Source organism: Pan troglodytes, chromosome 4, assembly GCF_028858775.2.
Source record: "Pan troglodytes isolate AG18354 chromosome 4, NHGRI_mPanTro3-v2.0_pri, whole genome shotgun sequence".
NCBI classification, from domain to species: domain Eukaryota; kingdom Metazoa; phylum Chordata; class Mammalia; order Primates; family Hominidae; genus Pan; species Pan troglodytes.
Window position 1 is genome coordinate 58463791 of NC_072402.2, and position 17859 is coordinate 58481649.

General features: G+C 40.4%; 1 protein-coding gene across 1 annotated transcript in view; it reads left to right on the top strand.

The window, feature by feature from the left end:
- Nucleotides 1-17859, top strand: part of ANKRD55 (ankyrin repeat domain 55) — a 134173-nt gene that overhangs the window by 49310 nt on the left and 67004 nt on the right. Inside the window, exons 3-5 of the mRNA XM_016953294.3 lie at nucleotides 420-542; nucleotides 8536-8666; nucleotides 13993-14102. Of these exons, the coding sequence (XP_016808783.3) occupies nucleotides 420-542; nucleotides 8536-8666; nucleotides 13993-14102 (364 nt within the window). The remainder of the gene's footprint in view (nucleotides 1-419; nucleotides 543-8535; nucleotides 8667-13992; nucleotides 14103-17859) is intronic.

Below are 17859 nucleotides of genomic sequence, written 5' to 3' on the forward strand. Positions count from 1 at the left end.
GAGAATGGAGAGCACAATGTCTCTTTGAAAGGTAGTAAACTGAGTTATTGGGAGGACAAGGAACATGTTCCAGATCAAAAAGGGCAATGCAGAACCAAGATGAGGGCCCCACTTCCCACTTTCCTCTCTGGGCTCCCTGGCTTCAAGAAGCCTGAATGCCTGGAAATAATCAGAAAATCTCAAATGACATCCAATCCCTCAGGTTCCTTTCCAATACACAGCAGTGTTACAAATGGCATGAGTGATCCACCTTTCTTCAGAAGTGGTGAGGGAGTGTGTAGCCAGGATGACCCAGACTTCTGCCTGGATTCACTTGAGAAGTTTTAATGAATCACTTGTGTGGGTGACGACTTGGGTATTGTTATTCTTTCAGTGAACTGGCTCCACACACTAACATTGTGTCTGTTTGATGCATGAAGGTGACTCATCTGAGGAAGTTGACCTGACCATGGTTTATCAAGCAGCCTCTAATGGAGATGTCAATGCTCTGACTGCAGTGATTCGGGAAGACCCTTCTATCCTAGAATGCTGTGACAGTGAAGGTGAGATATGTATGCATTTTGAATCCAGAATGTTCTGCTCTATTTTTTTAGAGATGGCCTTCAGACATGAGCAATGTTAATAAATGTATATCTGACCAGCCATTTTGATACTGTGGCTATGTGCAGGTACCACATCACCTCTTATAATGAAGTCATCAGTTTGAGTTTGTTTTCAATATCTTTGTATGAATGACCAAAATAGATAGGTCAAGTAGTTAGGAAAGGGTAAGGAAAGAGCAGGCTACTTTTGGTAGCAATGGATATTGAGAAAATGTAACTGTAAAAGGCAAAGAGCAAGGATTTCTGCTTCTGGGAAGTTGGAGTAGATGCATTTCTTTCATATTATTTCTGCTAAATGCAACTAAAAACCCTGGACGTTATATATAAACATAAAAAGACTCTGGAAGATGGAGATAAAATGACAGATGAGCTGAGATCTTCTGACTCAAGGAATGACATGGTGTAAGTGCCCAGGGTTTTCTTCTTGCCTTGTCTCTCCCAGAGCTGATGCTGAAGAAGCTGGCAACCCAGAAATGTCAACAGGCACAGACCAAACAGCAAGAAAAACAACAAAAGCCTTCACTCTCTGGCAAAAGGACCAGGAAAGAAACAGCCTAGAAAGACAGAACATTTTTTAGACAATAAGTCCCTACTCCAGCCAAACACCACAAAAAGCCATGGGGTTCCAGCCCCACTCATTCCAGCAAAGACTGAGTAGGAAACCTGGATTTCTAATGCCACCTTGCAATAATGAGGTGGCACCCCTTTACTTCCCCTTTATAGCAGTGCCCATGGAAGCCAGCTAAAATAAAAGGTTTAAGATCAGGAATCTCATAATATAATACCCCAAATGTCCAAGTTTCAATCAAAAATTATTTGTCATACCAAGAAACAGGAAGATCCCAAACTGAATGAAAAAATAATCAACAGATGCCAATGAAAGAGATGTTAGAATTATGTCACAAAGATTTTAAAATAACCGTGACAAAAATGCTTCAATGAGCAATTGAAAACATGCTTAAAACTAAAGAAAAAAATAGAAAGTCTCAGCAAAGAAATAAAAGACATAAGGAAAAACCAAATGAGAATTTTGAAAAATCAAAAATACAATCATCACAATGTTAAAACTCAGTGAATAAGCTCAGCAGCAGAATGAGGATGCAAAGGAAAGAATTAATGAACTTGAAAACAGAACAGTAAGAAATAGCCAATAAGAAATAGGTAATCTGAAGAGCCCTATAATTAGGAAATTGACTTCATAATTTTAAAATCCCCCCCAAAAAAGATATCTTCAGGACTAGATTATTTCACCAGAGATTTGTGATCCTCCCACCTTGGCCTCCCAAAGTGCTAAGATTATAGATATGAGCCACCTCACCTGGAAGATTTCTACAAACTTTTAAAGAATAACCAGCATCGATTCCACATAATCTCTTCCAAAAAAAAGAGATGAGAAAACACGTTTCAGTTATGTTTATGAGCTAGTATTACTTCACTATCAAAACTAAAGACGATGTAAAAAAAAAATAAGCCTATAGACCAGTGGTCTTCATGAATGTAGATATAAAAATCCTTAACCAAATATTAGCAAATAGAATTCAGTCATATACGGAAATAGGCTGGACACGGTGGCTCACGCCTATAATCCCAACACTTCGGGAGGCCGAGGCAAGCAGATCACTTGAGATCAGGACTTGAGGTCAAGACCGGCCTGGCCAACACGGTGAAACCCCGTCTCTACTAAAAATACAAAAATTAGCTGGGTACGGTGGCATGCTCCTGTAATCCTAGCTACTGGGGAGGCTGAGGCAAGAGAATTGCTTGAACCGGGAGGCGGAGGTTGCAGTGAGCCGAGATCGCACTACTGCACTTCAGCCTGGGTGACAGAGCGAGACTCTATCTCAAAACAAAAACAAAAAGAATCATACACCATGACCAAGTAGAGTTTGTTTTAGGGATGTTAGGGCTGTAAAACTGGTTCAATATTTGAAAGTCAATGTAATCCACTGAATTAACCAACTAAGGCAGAAAAATCACATGTTCATATCAATTAATACAAAAAAAGCTTTAGACAAAATTTAACACATATTAATAATAAAAATCTCAGAAAAACAGGAATAGAGGAGAGCTTCTTCAACATAAGGAAGAGTATCAACAACAACAAAAACAACTCTAGAGCTAAGGTTTTACTTAATGGTGAAAGTTTAAGTGCTTTGCCCCTAAGACCTGGAACAAGGTGTGAATGTCCACTCTCACCACTCCAATTCAGCATAGTTTAATATGAGTGCAAAAGGGCAAGAAAAAGAAATAAAAAGCATACATCTTTTATTTTTTACCCAGACTGGAGTGCAGTGGTGCAATCTCGGCTCACTGCAACCTCCACATCCCGGGTTCAAGCAATTCTGCCTCAGACTCCTGAGTAACTGGGATTACAGGTGCTTGCCACTGCTCCCAGCTAATTTGTGTATTTTTAGTAGAGACAGGTTTCACCGTGTTGCCCAGGCTCTTCTCAAACTTCTGACCTCTCAGGTGATCCTCCCACCTTGGCCTCCCAAAGTGCTGGGATTACAGGTGTGAGCCATTGGCCGGGCCAAAAGCATACATCTTGAAAAGGAAAAAAGAAAACTATTACTTTTTGCACAATTTGATTGTCTTCATAGTAACTCCTAAGGAACCTACCAACATACTCCTACAACTAAGTGAGTTCAGCAAGGTCACAGGGTACAAGACATAGATTTTATTTTTGTATACAAACAATGAACATGCAGACATCAAAATTTTAAACTATAATACCATTTAAAATCACTCAATAAAAAGAAACATTTAGGTGCAAATACAATAAAATACGTACAGAACTTGTATGTTGAAAACTATAAAGTGCTAATTAAATAAATCAAAGATCTTAATAAATGGAAAGGCATACCATGTTTGTGGACTAGAAGGCTCAACATCGTAAACATGCAGTGCTCTTCAAATTTGTATACAGATCTAGCACAAATTCTGAAGAGACATCTTGGCATGAGATGGAGACCACAATTTCTACCAAACCCCAGCAAGATTTTTTGCGTATATAGACAAGATTAGCTAAAATGTGTATAGAAATACAAAGGAACTAGGATAGTTAAAACAATTTTGAAAAAGAATAAAGTGGAAGGAATCAGTATACCCAATTTCAACTACATTCAAGCTACATGCTATAGTTCGAATGTGTTCCCTCAAATTTCATGTGTTGGGAACCTGGTCCACAATGCACTATTGTTGAGAGGTGGAACCTTTGGGAGATTATTGGGATTAATCCACTCATGGGTCATTGTGGGAGTGGGTTAGTAATCACGGGAGTGGGTCTGTTATAAAAGCTAGTTTGGTCATCTCTCATGAGCTCCCTTGCCATGTGATACCCTGTACCACCTCAGGACTCTGCAGAGAGTTCCCACCACCAAAAAGGCCCTCACCCAATATGGCCCCTCAACCTTGGACATCCCAGCCTCCAGAACTGAAAGAAATAAAATTCTTCTCTTTATAAATTACCCAGTCTCGTGTATTCATTTACAGCAACAGAAAACAGACTAAGACAGTACAAAAATCAAAACTAGCTAGGTTAATCCATCTAGAGTATTCAAAGTTATGCCTGATACATAATAAACACTCAATAAATACAAGCTATTATTGTTGCTTTTGGAATTTCATAACCTTACTGTAATTACCTTGCACCACCCAGGACAAGACAATGAGTCTCGAAGTGGCTAAGTTTCTTAGCCAAAGTTTCATAGCTAATAAAATAGTTGGAACTGGAACCCAAATATTCTGTGTCCTTGGTTAGTGCTGTTTCTGCTCCTTATCTTGTAGTGCAGATGTCTTAAAGTTCTTGAACACTTTACCATGTGGCAAAGTGGATCATTTAAGGACGCAAGATGCTGAGGCTACCTTCCTGCACACCTTACCTAACCAAGTTGCTCCACCCTTTATTTTGCAGAATTTAACAATTTTGACAATTTGCAATCTTTTCCTTGGATTTTTTTAAAGGAAAAAAGTTACAGAGCAGTTGAAGGCCCTTTTTATTCTTTTCTGATTCCACCCCTTTTCCCTACATTCCTCTAAAATAACTAACCGCTATTCTGAAGCTGGTGTATATCTTTCCTTTTTCTGTTTTTGTGCTTGAACTATTTTTCCTGGGTTTATAGCAATCTGTTGTTATTTTGATTTATAAAATTTACATAAATAATAGTGTGTATCTTTGCAATTGGCTTTCTTCACTCAAAATTATGTCTTTAAGATTTATTCAAGTGGATCTGGATTAATTTAACTCAGACATTTTAATTGCTCTATGACACTTCTTTGCATAAATATAATTTATGTATTTCTCTATTAATGTTCATTTATGCCATTTCTTGTTAGTTTAGTTCTTCATTATCATCTTTGATTATATCTCTTTGTTCATCAATGTGAAATTTTCTTTATGAAATAAACTTGGAAGTGGAATTACAGGGTTATAAGGTATAAGCACCTATGATTTTATTAAATGTTGCCACATTTATCCCCAAAAATGGTTGTCCCAACTTATACTTTAACCAACAGTATGTAAGAGTTTCCCAAATCTTTGACAACACCTGGCATTTCAGATGTTTTATAATTGCTAATCCAATATGTATGAAGTGGTTTCTCAATGTCATTTCTCAATGTCATTTCTCAATGACATTGAGAAATATAGAAATATGTATTCCCTAATTATTTGAGAGATTTATAATCTCTCATACATTTATTGACTTGTGTCTGCTGTCTCTCAAATTGCTCCTACATTGTTTATTTCTCTCTGATTGAATTGTTGATGTTATTTATTTAGTTAAGCTCATAATTTTTTCTTGGCTTTATGAATTAAAATAACCTCCCAATCTGTAGCTGGCCTTTTCATTTCATTTATGGGATCTTATGTAATACAGAAAATTTTAATTTGAATATAATTGAATTTAATAAAATGTTTTCTTTATAGTTTGCAGTTTTTATGTCTTCTTCAGTAAGGCCTTACTAGTCTTAATGTTATAAAATATATTCATCTATATATTTTGTAAGTTGTTAAATTTTGCTTTTCATATTTGTGTCTAATCCATTTGGAAAGTATTTATGTATGATGTGAATTTTAGATCTAATTTTAACATATCCCTTTTGTATAGCCAGTTTGTCAGCACCATTTATTGAATACCTTTTTTTTTCCTACTGATTTGTGATGTCACTTTGGTCATATATTGAGTTCCTCCATAGGTCTAAGTATTTCCTGGACTGTTTCTTCTGTTCTGTTGATATATTTATTGTTTTAATTACCATGGCTGTATAATCTTGTTGGTTCAAAAAGCAATAATCCTCTTTCATTCTACTGTAAAATTGTCTTGAAAATTTTTTGGCACTTTAAACTTCCAGATAAATTTTAGGATTTTTTTCAAGTTTCACAACGGCTTTGTTGAGTTTTTATTAGACTTGCAATGAATGTATAGGTTCATTTTCAGGAAATTGATAGCTCTATTATATTGAGTCTTTTCCTTCATAAACATAGTATCTTCCCATGTTTAGTTCTTCTTTTATGTCACCCAGTAAGTTTTATACTTCTTATCCACATAAGTCTTGCTCTTCTTCGGTTAGATTTATTCCTAAGTACCGTATTTTTGTTGTTGTTGCTATTGTTTTTTGTTACTTTTCCTATTGCTTTTGTTTAAGGAAGACCTTTTCTTTTATATATGAATTTTACGTACAGGAACAATGCTGTACTGTCTTATTTTTTTTTATTTTGAGGGTTTTTTTTTTCTATTTTCTACAAGGACAAATGTACCAACTTAAAATAAATTTTGGAACCCCATTTGGAGATAAATCTGTCATTCCTCCCTAAACCTCAGTTAGAGACACCTCAGGAAAATTATTTAAACTTAAGAAATATTTGGGCCAGATGCAGTGGCTCACGCCGGTAATCCCTGTACGTTGAGACATTGACGTGGAAGGATTGCTTGAGCCTAGAAGGTCAAGGCTGCAGGGAGCCATGATCACACCACTGCACTCCAGCCTGGGCAACAGTGCAAGATGCTGTCTCAAAAAAAAAAAGAAAGAAAAGATTTGTTCAGTAATCATTTGGTTATGCATTTCAGAATTGCTGTTTAATATCTTCCCGGTACCAGGTACAGTGGTTGGTACCGAGGATTCAGTGATGAGCATGAGAGATGTGGTTCCTTCCACTTCGAATTTATAGCTTAGAAGAGACAAATTTTAAACACGTGATTATGCTCAATCAATACATAATTGTAAAATATTAAAAGAATTACTAGAGAAAAATGAAGGATGATGAAAAATTATAACATGGACACCCAGTTCACAATGGAGGGTCAGGAAGGTGTTCCCTGAAGAAATTTATATGGAAGCTAGGCTCTCAAGATAGATGTAAATTAGCCAGACATAGCATGTAATTTTATGAAAACAATATCTAGGGATTCTGTTTTTGTTTCTTTGTGTGTGTGTGTTTTTTGAAATGGAGTCTCACTCTGTCACCCAGGCTGGAGTGCAGTGGCACAATCTCAGCTCACTGCAACCTCCACCTCCCGGGTTCAAGCAATTCTCCTGCCTCAGCCTCCTGAGTAGCTGGGATCATAGGTGCGTGCCACCATGCCCGGCTAATTTTTTTTGAATTTTTAGACAGGGTTTCACCATGTTGGCCAGGCTGTTCTCGAACTCCTGGCCTCAAGAGATCTGCCCACCTCTGCCTCCCAAAGTGCTGGGATTACAGGCAGGAGCCACCACACCCGGCCTATCTAGGGATTCTTTAGCTTTACTTACTGAGCATTTCAGATTCACAGATTGCTTCAATAATTGCCTTTTGCAGCATGTCCTTTTTTTCTCTCAATAGTTATAATTACCACTTGTTGACAGGAAGAAAGGAAGGGAGGAAGGGAAAGGAAGGAAATTTTGCAACTATTTTAAGACATAGCACTTCATTGCTGCTTTTTCCCAGTACAGATGACTGAAAGAGTTTCAGAAGGAAAAAAATTGGAGAGAAATTGAGTTGCCGACTGCAACTCAATTTCTGGTGTCCTAGGGACTGCACTGCAAAGCTCATCACTCCCTCCTGGCAATGTTCAAATTCAAATATTAAAGAAAACTTTGGCAAAAGGGACACTTAGAAGTTAAGACTCAGCCACAACTCTGAACTCGGTGTTCTTTCAGTGAAAACAGAAATCTTGGGATTTACCCTTTCTCGGGGATTTCTCAGGGTCATAGCTTGCAGTTCATCTGGAGAAGAATCACAATCTCCAGTCCAAAGACATCTACACAAGTCTCGACTGGGCAGGGAGTGAATCTGAGGTTTGAGTTCTTCACCTGAAGGAATAAGAAGCACCTGGATCCTGCTTCATGAGGCTGGCTTGTTCCAACAGCCCTGCAAAGTTCATCAAAATGTGTAATTTCATCTCCATTTTTATTCAGGAAGAAAACGCATAAAAAACTAAATGCCTTGACCTATATTGATTCTGAAAACAGGGAAGCATTTCAGTACAGGTGGCCACTTTTTCAGCAAGAATTTGTGCAATCCAAGGCTGGGTACTGTTGCTGCCCCTTAACACCTGCCACCCCCAGTAAAAGTGTGCTGAACCCATCTGCCTAGATAGAGCGGCTTTCCAAAGGCACTCCTAGATTCTACATGGTTCAAGCCAAGTCAGGATAAATCTGCCTGTTATGTCTTAAATTATGCTGATCCCTGACACAGTCATAAGCAATTTTTATCATCTACCCAAAATGTTTTACTCAGCCAATTATTGCAAAATTGCAGAAGATTGAAAAGAGCCAGTAAAAAAAATACATAGTTTATAGAGATGTAGCAACAATAGCTTCATCTCCCTTCAGTCCCATACAAACAGCTGGGTTTGTACTGCAAACAGCAAAATAAATGAACAGGCCAATAAAGCCTGCTCATCAGTTTCATGGGTCACACATGTTTAAAGGCTGTTGAAATGTCTCATTCCAGGATGCACGCCCTTGATGCATGCGGTTTCTGGACGTCAAGTGGACACAGTGAAGCTGCTGTTGAAGATGGGAGCCAATATTAACATGCAGGATGCTTATGGCCGCACAAGTTTATGCCTGGCCACCTACCTGGTACTGACTTGTGCCTGTCACAGGGTCTAAGGAGCAGGGTAGGCGAAGGGTGTCATTATGGGGTCCCAGTTGCAAAGGAGCATTCTTGGATCTATGTAGCTGGCTAAAGGAGCTGGAACTTGAAGCTTTACTCCAATCATCTTCAACGTTTTTATCCCCACTTAGAGTTGGTTTCATGAATTTGGGCCATTTTGGATCTTCCTAACAATCCTCTAAGATAGAGGTGATATGGCCATTAGGGAAACATTCTTTTCTATCTTAATGGCATCAGAATTTCTCTTGGGATATTTCTGGACACACTTGGTGCTTCTAAAAACAATCTCCCTAAATAACCCCTACAGGGTGGGAATACTGTGAAGATCCAGTTAACATCTGTGGGGTAGGATTGGTTGAGTAGAAGCTTGAGGCTAAGGAATGTGGAGAACGAGAACTGGGGAAGGTGGTGGGAGGGACTGGAAGATAGAGAACAGGGGAGACAAAGCAGGCTCTTAAAGGGACAACGCCAAGCAGAGGACTCAGCCCACAATCAGGGCTCAATTTAACAACTGTGTCATAATACTAGTCCTCACTGGTAGAGATTTCAGTTCAGCATTTCCCAACATTAGAGCAAGCCTGGTTAAGCCTTACTGAAAATCCTCAAGACCCTCTCCTCTCAAACTCTTCCTGCAATCCTTTTGGGAGGTCCTAGGGGTGCCTTGAGTCCATGTCAAACAAGTCCTAACCACCACATGGAGGTCATCCTTTTTCTTCCTCTCCAGAGAGGTACCCAGAAATCTTCACTATGACCACCATTGCTACCAGTGCAGCTTCTTGCATTTGCTATGGCTTGCATTTGCTATTGCTGCCCACTGATGGTGGTGAATTCACTCTGGACCAGCCCCATTGAGGGTGTCCTGCTGAATTAAATCACTTCCCTTTCCCAAACACCACCCCTTTCTGCCATGACCTATCATAGATTGCAATGAAGCATTGCCCAAGTCTCACAGAGATTTCCTTTAGAGCCTACTTTTTCATTTTCTATTTGTGCTCTCTCTCTAGAACTCACATGCAAATCTGGGAAGAAATTTTCAAACTGTGGTCCACAGATCTTTTGTGTCAATATCCCTTGGGGTGCTTGTTTCAAATGCAAATGCCAGGCTGGTCTGATGGTAGAGGGTTATCAGAACTTATTCACATTAGTGTCAAATGCAGGTACCAGGGGTATACCCTAGACCTTCTGAGTCAGATACTCTGGGAGCAGGACTGGGGTAATTGGTGTTGGGGGAGTCTGCATGTTAAACAAACCTCCTTGGCAATTTTTTTTTTTTTTTTTTGGAGACAGAGTCTCACTCTGTCACCAGGCTGGAGTGCAGTGGTGCGACCTCAGCTCACTGCAGACTCTGCCTCCCAGGTTCAAGCAATTCTCCTGCCATAGCCTCCCAGGTAGCTGGGACTACAGGCATGCACCACCACACCCAGCTAATTTTTGTATTTTTAGTAGAGACAGGGTTTCACCATGTTGGCCAGGATGGTCTCGATCTCTTGACCTCATGATCTGCCCGCCTCAGCCTCCCAGGCGATTTTTAAAAACTTGCCCGTCAAGTTTAAAAGCCACTGGTCTGTGCATATTAGCCGAAGTCCCATATCTCAGACAGACATATGGCTGTCCTCCTAGCCCCCTCCCTTCTAGCACATGCCTTAAGAACTGCTCTTGCTATGGACTTTTCCAGTGTCTGAGCTGAAGAAAAGAGAAAACTGGGATAAGGGGGTAGAGGAAGGGCATAGAAGGGGTTTCTAAAGTTGACTGCCACTAGCAAATAGAATGTAGTGAAAGCAAACTGTCCCCCTTTCAAAGTTCAAAAATTCAAAAGTTTACATTTCTTTGACTAGAGAGCTGTGCAAGGGACTGGGAAGAAGTACTCGTCTACATCACGGTGAATAATGGTGGACACCCTTGCAGCCTGGAAAGCTGACACCTTTCTAGGAAAGCAGACAACTCTTTCTAGGAATATATTCTAAGGGCTGCATGAGGAGAGTCTGCCAGCAGGACACCATGTGGTGCCACCTTTTTAACTCTGCCCCCATCTCCCTGTGGCTCCCCAAGGCAGGACCCTCCATTGTTCTGCTGAGGCTCACGGGAAGCGGTTGTCCTGGGGACTGCACGGTGAAGCTTATCCCTCCCTCCTGGCAATGTTCAAATTCAAGAATTAAAGAAAAATTTCGCAAACAGGACACTTAGAAGTTAAGTCTCAGCCACAACTCTGAACTCAGTGTACAAAAAACCTTACCACAGATGTGTCAAACTCAAATAAAATATGTAGAGTTGAGGCCAGGCACGGTGGCTCACGCCTGTAATCCCGCTACTTTGGGAGGCCAAGAGGCTAGAGGATCACCTGAGGTTGGGAGTTTGAGACCAGCCTGACCAACATGGAGAAACCCTGTCTCTACTAAAAATACAAAATTAGTCGGGCGTGGTGGCGCATGCCTGTAATTCCAGGTACTCGGGAGGCTGAGGCAGGAGAATCACCTGAACCCAGGAGGAGGCGGAAGTTGTGGTGAGCCAAGATATATATATATATATAGAGAGAGAGAGAGAGAGAGAGAGAGGCGAATCTCTACATTTAACATATTATTTGATATATAAGAATTAGAGCCCGGCATGGTGGCTCACGCCTGTAATCCCAGCACTTTGGGAGGCCGAGGCACGTGGATCACCTGAGGTCAGGAGTTCCTGACCAGCCTGGGCAACATGGTGAAACCCCGTCTCTACCAAAAATACAAAATGTAGCCAGGCGTGGTGGCGCATGCATGTAGTCCCAGCTACTTGGGAAGCTGAGGCAGGAGAATCACTTGAACCCAGGAGGTGGAGGCTGCAGTGAGCCGAGATCGTGCCACTGTACTCCAGCCTGGGCGACAGAGTGAGACCCTGACTCAAAAAACAAGAAAAAAAACAATTGCAATTCGGGGCATACACACAGACCACGTGGTCCTCGATATGTCCAAAGAATGAAGAGGAAGTTGTAGGTTTTATTAGAAGGAGAAATGTTACATATTGTTTTTCCAGAAAGTTCATTGGCACTAGTCGAGTTTTGGGGAGCTGGCAAGCTCTGACTGGTGAGTGACCATGGTGGGTAAAATTTGTCTTTGAGTTGCAGCAGGTTTTTCAGAAGCCATTAGATAAAACTAGTTACTACAGGCAGTTTCAGCAGCCAGGCTCACAGCTAATTGCATTTTGGGAGCAATGTTATGTGCCCTGCCTGCTTTTTTTCCCTGACTTCTCAACTCTGGTTTAGTAGTTGGATACAACAAGAAGGACCCAATTCAAATGATCAGATTTCACAGGTGTGTGACGTTGGTTAGGCAAATCACTGTATCTCTTTGTGCTTTCTCCTTCATTTGTAACATGTAATAAAAAAAAAAATGCCCATCACAGCTGACAATTAACACTTGGGGAATCAGCCAGCACATAGTAGGTATCAAACTCATTTGTTGGTTCTTAATAGTGACTGACCAAGGGTTTCAGATAGTATATTCAATGGTTTTCTTCTTTTTATCTTCAGGAAAAAAAAAAATCAGAAAACCATTGACACACACAGAGTTCCAGGAAATGTTGCAATATGATTTTTAAAAGTGTTTCAAACTTTCCCCCACCAAAAGATCTGCTTTTCGAAAACTGTAAATCTTTGGCAACTCTGAAATTTGCCCAGCATGCCTTTCTTTTGGGTCTCTGAGTCTCATTTCTTTTAATCTGAGAACTTGATGATTTAGACATTAACAACTAGAAACAGATTTAATGCATCAGTAAACTATGACTCAAGACTGGAAATGCCAGAAAAATACTTGCTTCTGCTTAAGACTTAGATATTAATGGTCAATTCTACAAAATCGTATTCAATATTTATACTCTGAATTTTGATGCATTTTTGTTGATTTTCCTTCCAGACTTTTCAAAACCAAAAGGTTCTTTTCTTATCATTATCTTCCTTCTTCTCCATGCATTTATTAACATTTTGATTTTTTTTTTTTTTTCTTGAGACAGAGTCTCGTTCTGTCGCCCAGGTTGGAGTGCAGTGGCGCGATCTCAGCTCACTGCCAGCTCTGCCTCCCGGGTTCACGCCATTGTCCTGCCTCAGCCTCCCGAGTAGCTGGGACTACAGGCACCCGCCACCACTCCCAGCTAATTTTTTGTATTTTTGGTAGAGACGGGGTTTCAACCGTGTTAGCCAGGATGGTCTCGATCTCCTGACCTTGTGATCCACCCACCTCAGCCTCCCAAAGTGCTGGGATTACAGGCGTGAGCCACCCTGCCCAGACAACATTTTGATTTTTATTGCTTTCAGTATAAGGAGGAAAAATCTTCAGTCATCTTTCTCATTTTGCTGGATAATTTTGAGGTTTACCTAGACGCGAATGTAGGAAGGTGGGAAGCCTGCTTCTGAACAAAATAGAGGGTTATCCTATTATTCTTCATAATAATAATTTCATCTATTTTTAAGTATACTTATAATTGGGCAAATAACCCAAGCCATTCTGGATGAACGTAGGAGACATCCTCTTTAGCATGCGAGCCAAACTTGGTTATCAATAGGTATGGGTCAGTTAAAGTAGCATGGGAGGGACGGCTAGCCTGAAGTTATACCTGCCCTTTGAAATGGGAAAGACAATGAGAAGATGACCCAGCAGTAAATGTTGACCGAGGAGGAGACAAGCATGAGATGTGGCCATATCAGGTCTCAATCTAGACAACTGTAGACAGCAGGTTTCAGCAGTTCACATAAAGTTTCTTGAGGACTTTACAGGTGGATAAAACATAGCAATGGGAAACCTTTGGAAGGTGCTGGTGATGCCTTATATTTAGGAATTCAAGCTTTCAGCATCAGAAAGATCAGTCAACAAGGTGGCAGGGTCCCAGCCATTGCAGTGGAGCTCAGGTTAGACTGCTAGGCACTGGGAGGGGGACTGACCTGAATAAGCAAGGTGCTGTCCTTGTGGTTACTAGAAAAGGAGCTTGCAATAGAAGACCAAGGCCCATTTATCATGTGTCTGAGCTTACACATGTAATACCAGTGAGTGGCCCTAGAAATGGGGAGGGGGAGATGGAGAGATTCTAAGGTCAGTCTGCATCTAAAGGGGAAAGGTCCTCTCATAAACCTGGGAATCTCTACTTCAAGACCTTCGGCCATCTGTTGAGGCATCTAAGATGGAGTTGTGGTTCTTAACCACTTCAAGTCAAATAAAATATGTTTTTAACCAAACCAGAGAAAGGGAAAAAAATCTAGAGAAAGTTTGTTGGACCACGTTACGTGAGCTTCTGTTATATAATGATGTGGTTGCTCTTGTATTTCAGGGCTGGCTTGAAGGCTGTGTGAGTCTACTCAGAAACGGTGCCAAGCACAATATCCCAGATAAAAATGGCCGCCTGCCACTGCATGCTGCCACTGCTGAGCCCGATGTGAGGTAAGTGGCCAGGTTTACATGATGCTCAAGTTGGGAGTGACTCAACTTGTATGAGAAGGTCATCTAATCCATCCCTCTGTGGCTGATAAAAAAGTAAAAGAAAACCATCTTTTTTTATTTTTTGAAGTTGCAGCAGATAGGACCACAACAAAGTATTCTAGAATAATTTCAAACTCTCTCCTCCTACTTCGATACAAGTTTTGTCTCCTAATCTTTAAGAAGACATGCTGTTTGTCATCATCAGAATTCATATATTCACTCATTCCATTAATCAGTCAGTCAATTATGCATTCAACAACTTTTTTTCGAGCACATGTTATGGACCAAGGACTGTTCTAGTCCTTTGAAATTCTACAGTAAATAAAACAGAATCTCTGATGTCACAGAGCTTATATTCTAGTGAAGCTCTTAAGCATACCAGTTAACAAATAAATAAGATCATTTCTAATAGTGATGAGGGCTATGAAGAAAATTAAATAGGGCAAAAGAGCAGTGACTGGGCAGAAAGGTTAATGTCTAAACCCAGGGCCATGCCAGCCTCTAGTTGCTGGGAGGAGGCAAAGGAGTCAGCAGCAGGGAGATCAGGGGGTTAGAAGGAAACCAGAAGTGTGTGCTCCTAGAAGCCCTGTGAAGAAATACACTGAAGTAAATTGGATGATCAAGAAGGCCACCTTTTTGTAAGATAACTGAGCAATGAAGGAAAAGGTTTTGTCCATACCAAGGGTAGCTTCTCCATTCCTCTGTGTCTACATGGCCTCGGTCCCCATTCTTTAGAAAGCCCCTCAGAGCAGTTGCTAACAGCATTTCTACTGTGGAATCAGTAACATGGTGGACCCTTTCTGCTGTGCAGAACATGCCTCTGACAGGAATTGAGCATTTCCAAGCCTAGGTCATAGGCCAGCAGCACAAGGAGTGTATTCTATATACTTCACCCTCTCAACTCTGTGTCCAGAACTAAAACCTGAAGCTCTGTCTGGGTTGAGGAGCCCAAGGCCATAATCTTCCAGGCTGAGGAATAACAAGATTTCTTTACTTCAATCTCTTTTACAGTAAAATAAAAGGTCCTGGGAAATTCCAGGACTATTCCCAAGGCTTGACTCTTATTATATTGGACTATGTCCAGAAATAACAGAAAACTAGGATTTACCCAAAGCCCAACAAAACAAGGATGTTTAGAAAAGGAACAGCAAACCCAGACAGTTAACAATCAATAGACATCGTGAGGGGATGACTCCCTCTTGATGAATTAGGAAAAAAAAAAAAAGAATGACCCCACAAAAATGCTTAGTCACAAAATCATACTGTTTTCCCAAGAGTGGTCTTTAGAAAATAACTTTAAAATGTACCTTTTCTGTTTCTTCTGTCTTAATTTACTCTACGTAATTGCTTTTACTTGCCTCACTCAGAGTGGTCATTTCAAAACCTATTAACTGATTCTGGAAGATTAAAAGAGTCCATTTAAGTTATGGTAATTGTGGCTGTTGTAACACATAAAATCCAAAGCTTCAGTGTTTTAACACAATAAAAATTATTTCTGGCCAGGTGCCATGGCTCACACCTGTAATCCCAGCACTTTGGGAGGCCGAGGCAGATGGATAACCTGAGGTGAGGAGTTCAAGACCAGCCTGGCCAACATGGCAAAACCCCACCTGTACTAAAAATACAAAAATTAGCCAGATGTGGTGGTGAGTGCCTGTAAGCCCAGCTACTCAGGAGGCTGAAGCAGGAGAATCACTTGAACCCAGGAGGCGGAGGTTGCAGTGAGCTGAGTTTGCACCACTGCACTCCAGGCTGGGCGACAAAGTGAGACTTCGTCTCAAAAAAAAAAAAAAAGTTTCTCAGACATGTAACCATCCAATGTACGGGGGTGGTAGGTGGCTCCCTGCCACACGGCAATTCAGGGACCCAAGCTTCTTCCATTCTGTAGCACCTTCATCCCCTAAGAGCACAGAATGCCCTTCATTCAGCCTGCAGATGGGGTAAGAGGAGAACAGTAGTCCCCCTTCACCCTGGAGGGGTATGTTCCAAGACCCACATCGATGTCTGAAACCTCAGATAGTACCAAAGTCCATATATGCTATGTTTTTTTCCTCTACATACATACCTATAAAATTTAGCGTACAAATTAGGCGCAGTAAGAGATTAACAACAACAATAATAAAATAGAACAATTATAACAATATGCCAGTATCACTACTCTTGCACTTTGGGGCCACTGCTAAGTAAAATAAGAGTAACGTGAACACAGTGCTGCGATACGGGGACAGCTGATCTGTTAACCGAGCTGGCTTCTAAGTGACTAATGAGAGCGGAGTGTAGTTAGCGGCAGATTTCATCATTCTACTCAGAATGCCGCACAATTTAAAACATGAATTGTTTATTTCTGGAATTTTTCATTGAATGTTTTTGAACCACAGTGAACTGTGGGTAACTGAAATAATGGAAAGCGAAACCGCAGATTAAGCAGGGACTACCCTATAGAGAAGCCACACTCAGTTCTTTAAAACCTCAGCCTGCAAATGACACAATTCATTTCTGCTCATATTCCATCAATAAGGACTAGTCATACAACCACATCTGGTTATAAGGTGCTCTGGGGAATATAGTTTCTAGCCAGGAATCCACCTCCCAACAATGCCTCCAATCCAAGAAAGGGGAACATGGATTTTGGTGAAAAGCTCTCTGTCTCTGTTCTTAACCCATTGCACCTAAGGGGTAAACTAAGCCTTGTCAGTCAAAATTACATTCAATGTCAATTGGATCAGTTGATTAGGTTCATTCTCTGAAATCACTGCAATAATAAATTGAAAATCAACCCAAGTGTACTTCCTCTTTGTGGACTTGTGTTTCTATTTCTTATTATGCTTATCGGTACTCCTCAACTCTTGAGGATCTACATTAAGTTGCTATAACTAGGAGAGCAGAGAGTTGTGGCTTCCCCTCTCTTGAAACTGTACCTAACAGCCCAGCCACCACCCTTGGATGAGTTGAAATAAGAAAAATAAATATCCTTCTGTGTGCAGATGACGTAGTTAGTTATATTGTCCAAAAAGCCCTTAACTGATTCTGAAAGATAAAATTCTGCTTTAGTTATGGCAATGCTAGCTGCTTTAACTAATAATCCCAAAAAGTTAAGATTGACTATTCCAAAACCAAAATTGTTATTTCTAGTAAATGCTCTCCAAAGATTAATTGGGTTAAGTCCTAACAACCATACGGCAAATCAAATAGAGTCACACGCTGCATAATGACATTTCAGTTAATGGCAGACTGCATGTGTAATGATGGTCCCATAAGATGATTATATCATATTTTTACTGTACCTTTTCTATGTTTAGATACATAAATACTTACCACTGTGTTACAATTGCCTACAGTGTCTAGTACAGTCACATGCTGTGCATATTTGTAGCCTAGAAGCAATAGGCTCTACCATATAGCATAGGTGTGTAGTACGCTCTACCATCTAGGTTTGTGTAATACACTCTATGATGTCCACACAATGATGAACTCGCCTAACGACACATTTCTCAGAAAGTATTCCCATCATTAAATGATGCATGACTGTAGTTTGGTTACCTACAGAATATTGGAAACTAGTCCACCCTAAAGGATTCCCTATGGAATTACATTGTTAAAATTACATATTTTATAGTTGTTTGAGAGATTTTAGGTCCATGGCAGAGTTTGATACATCTGCATTAAATGTTTAAAGTAGAAACCGAATTTATTTTAATGGCCATATTTTGACATTAAG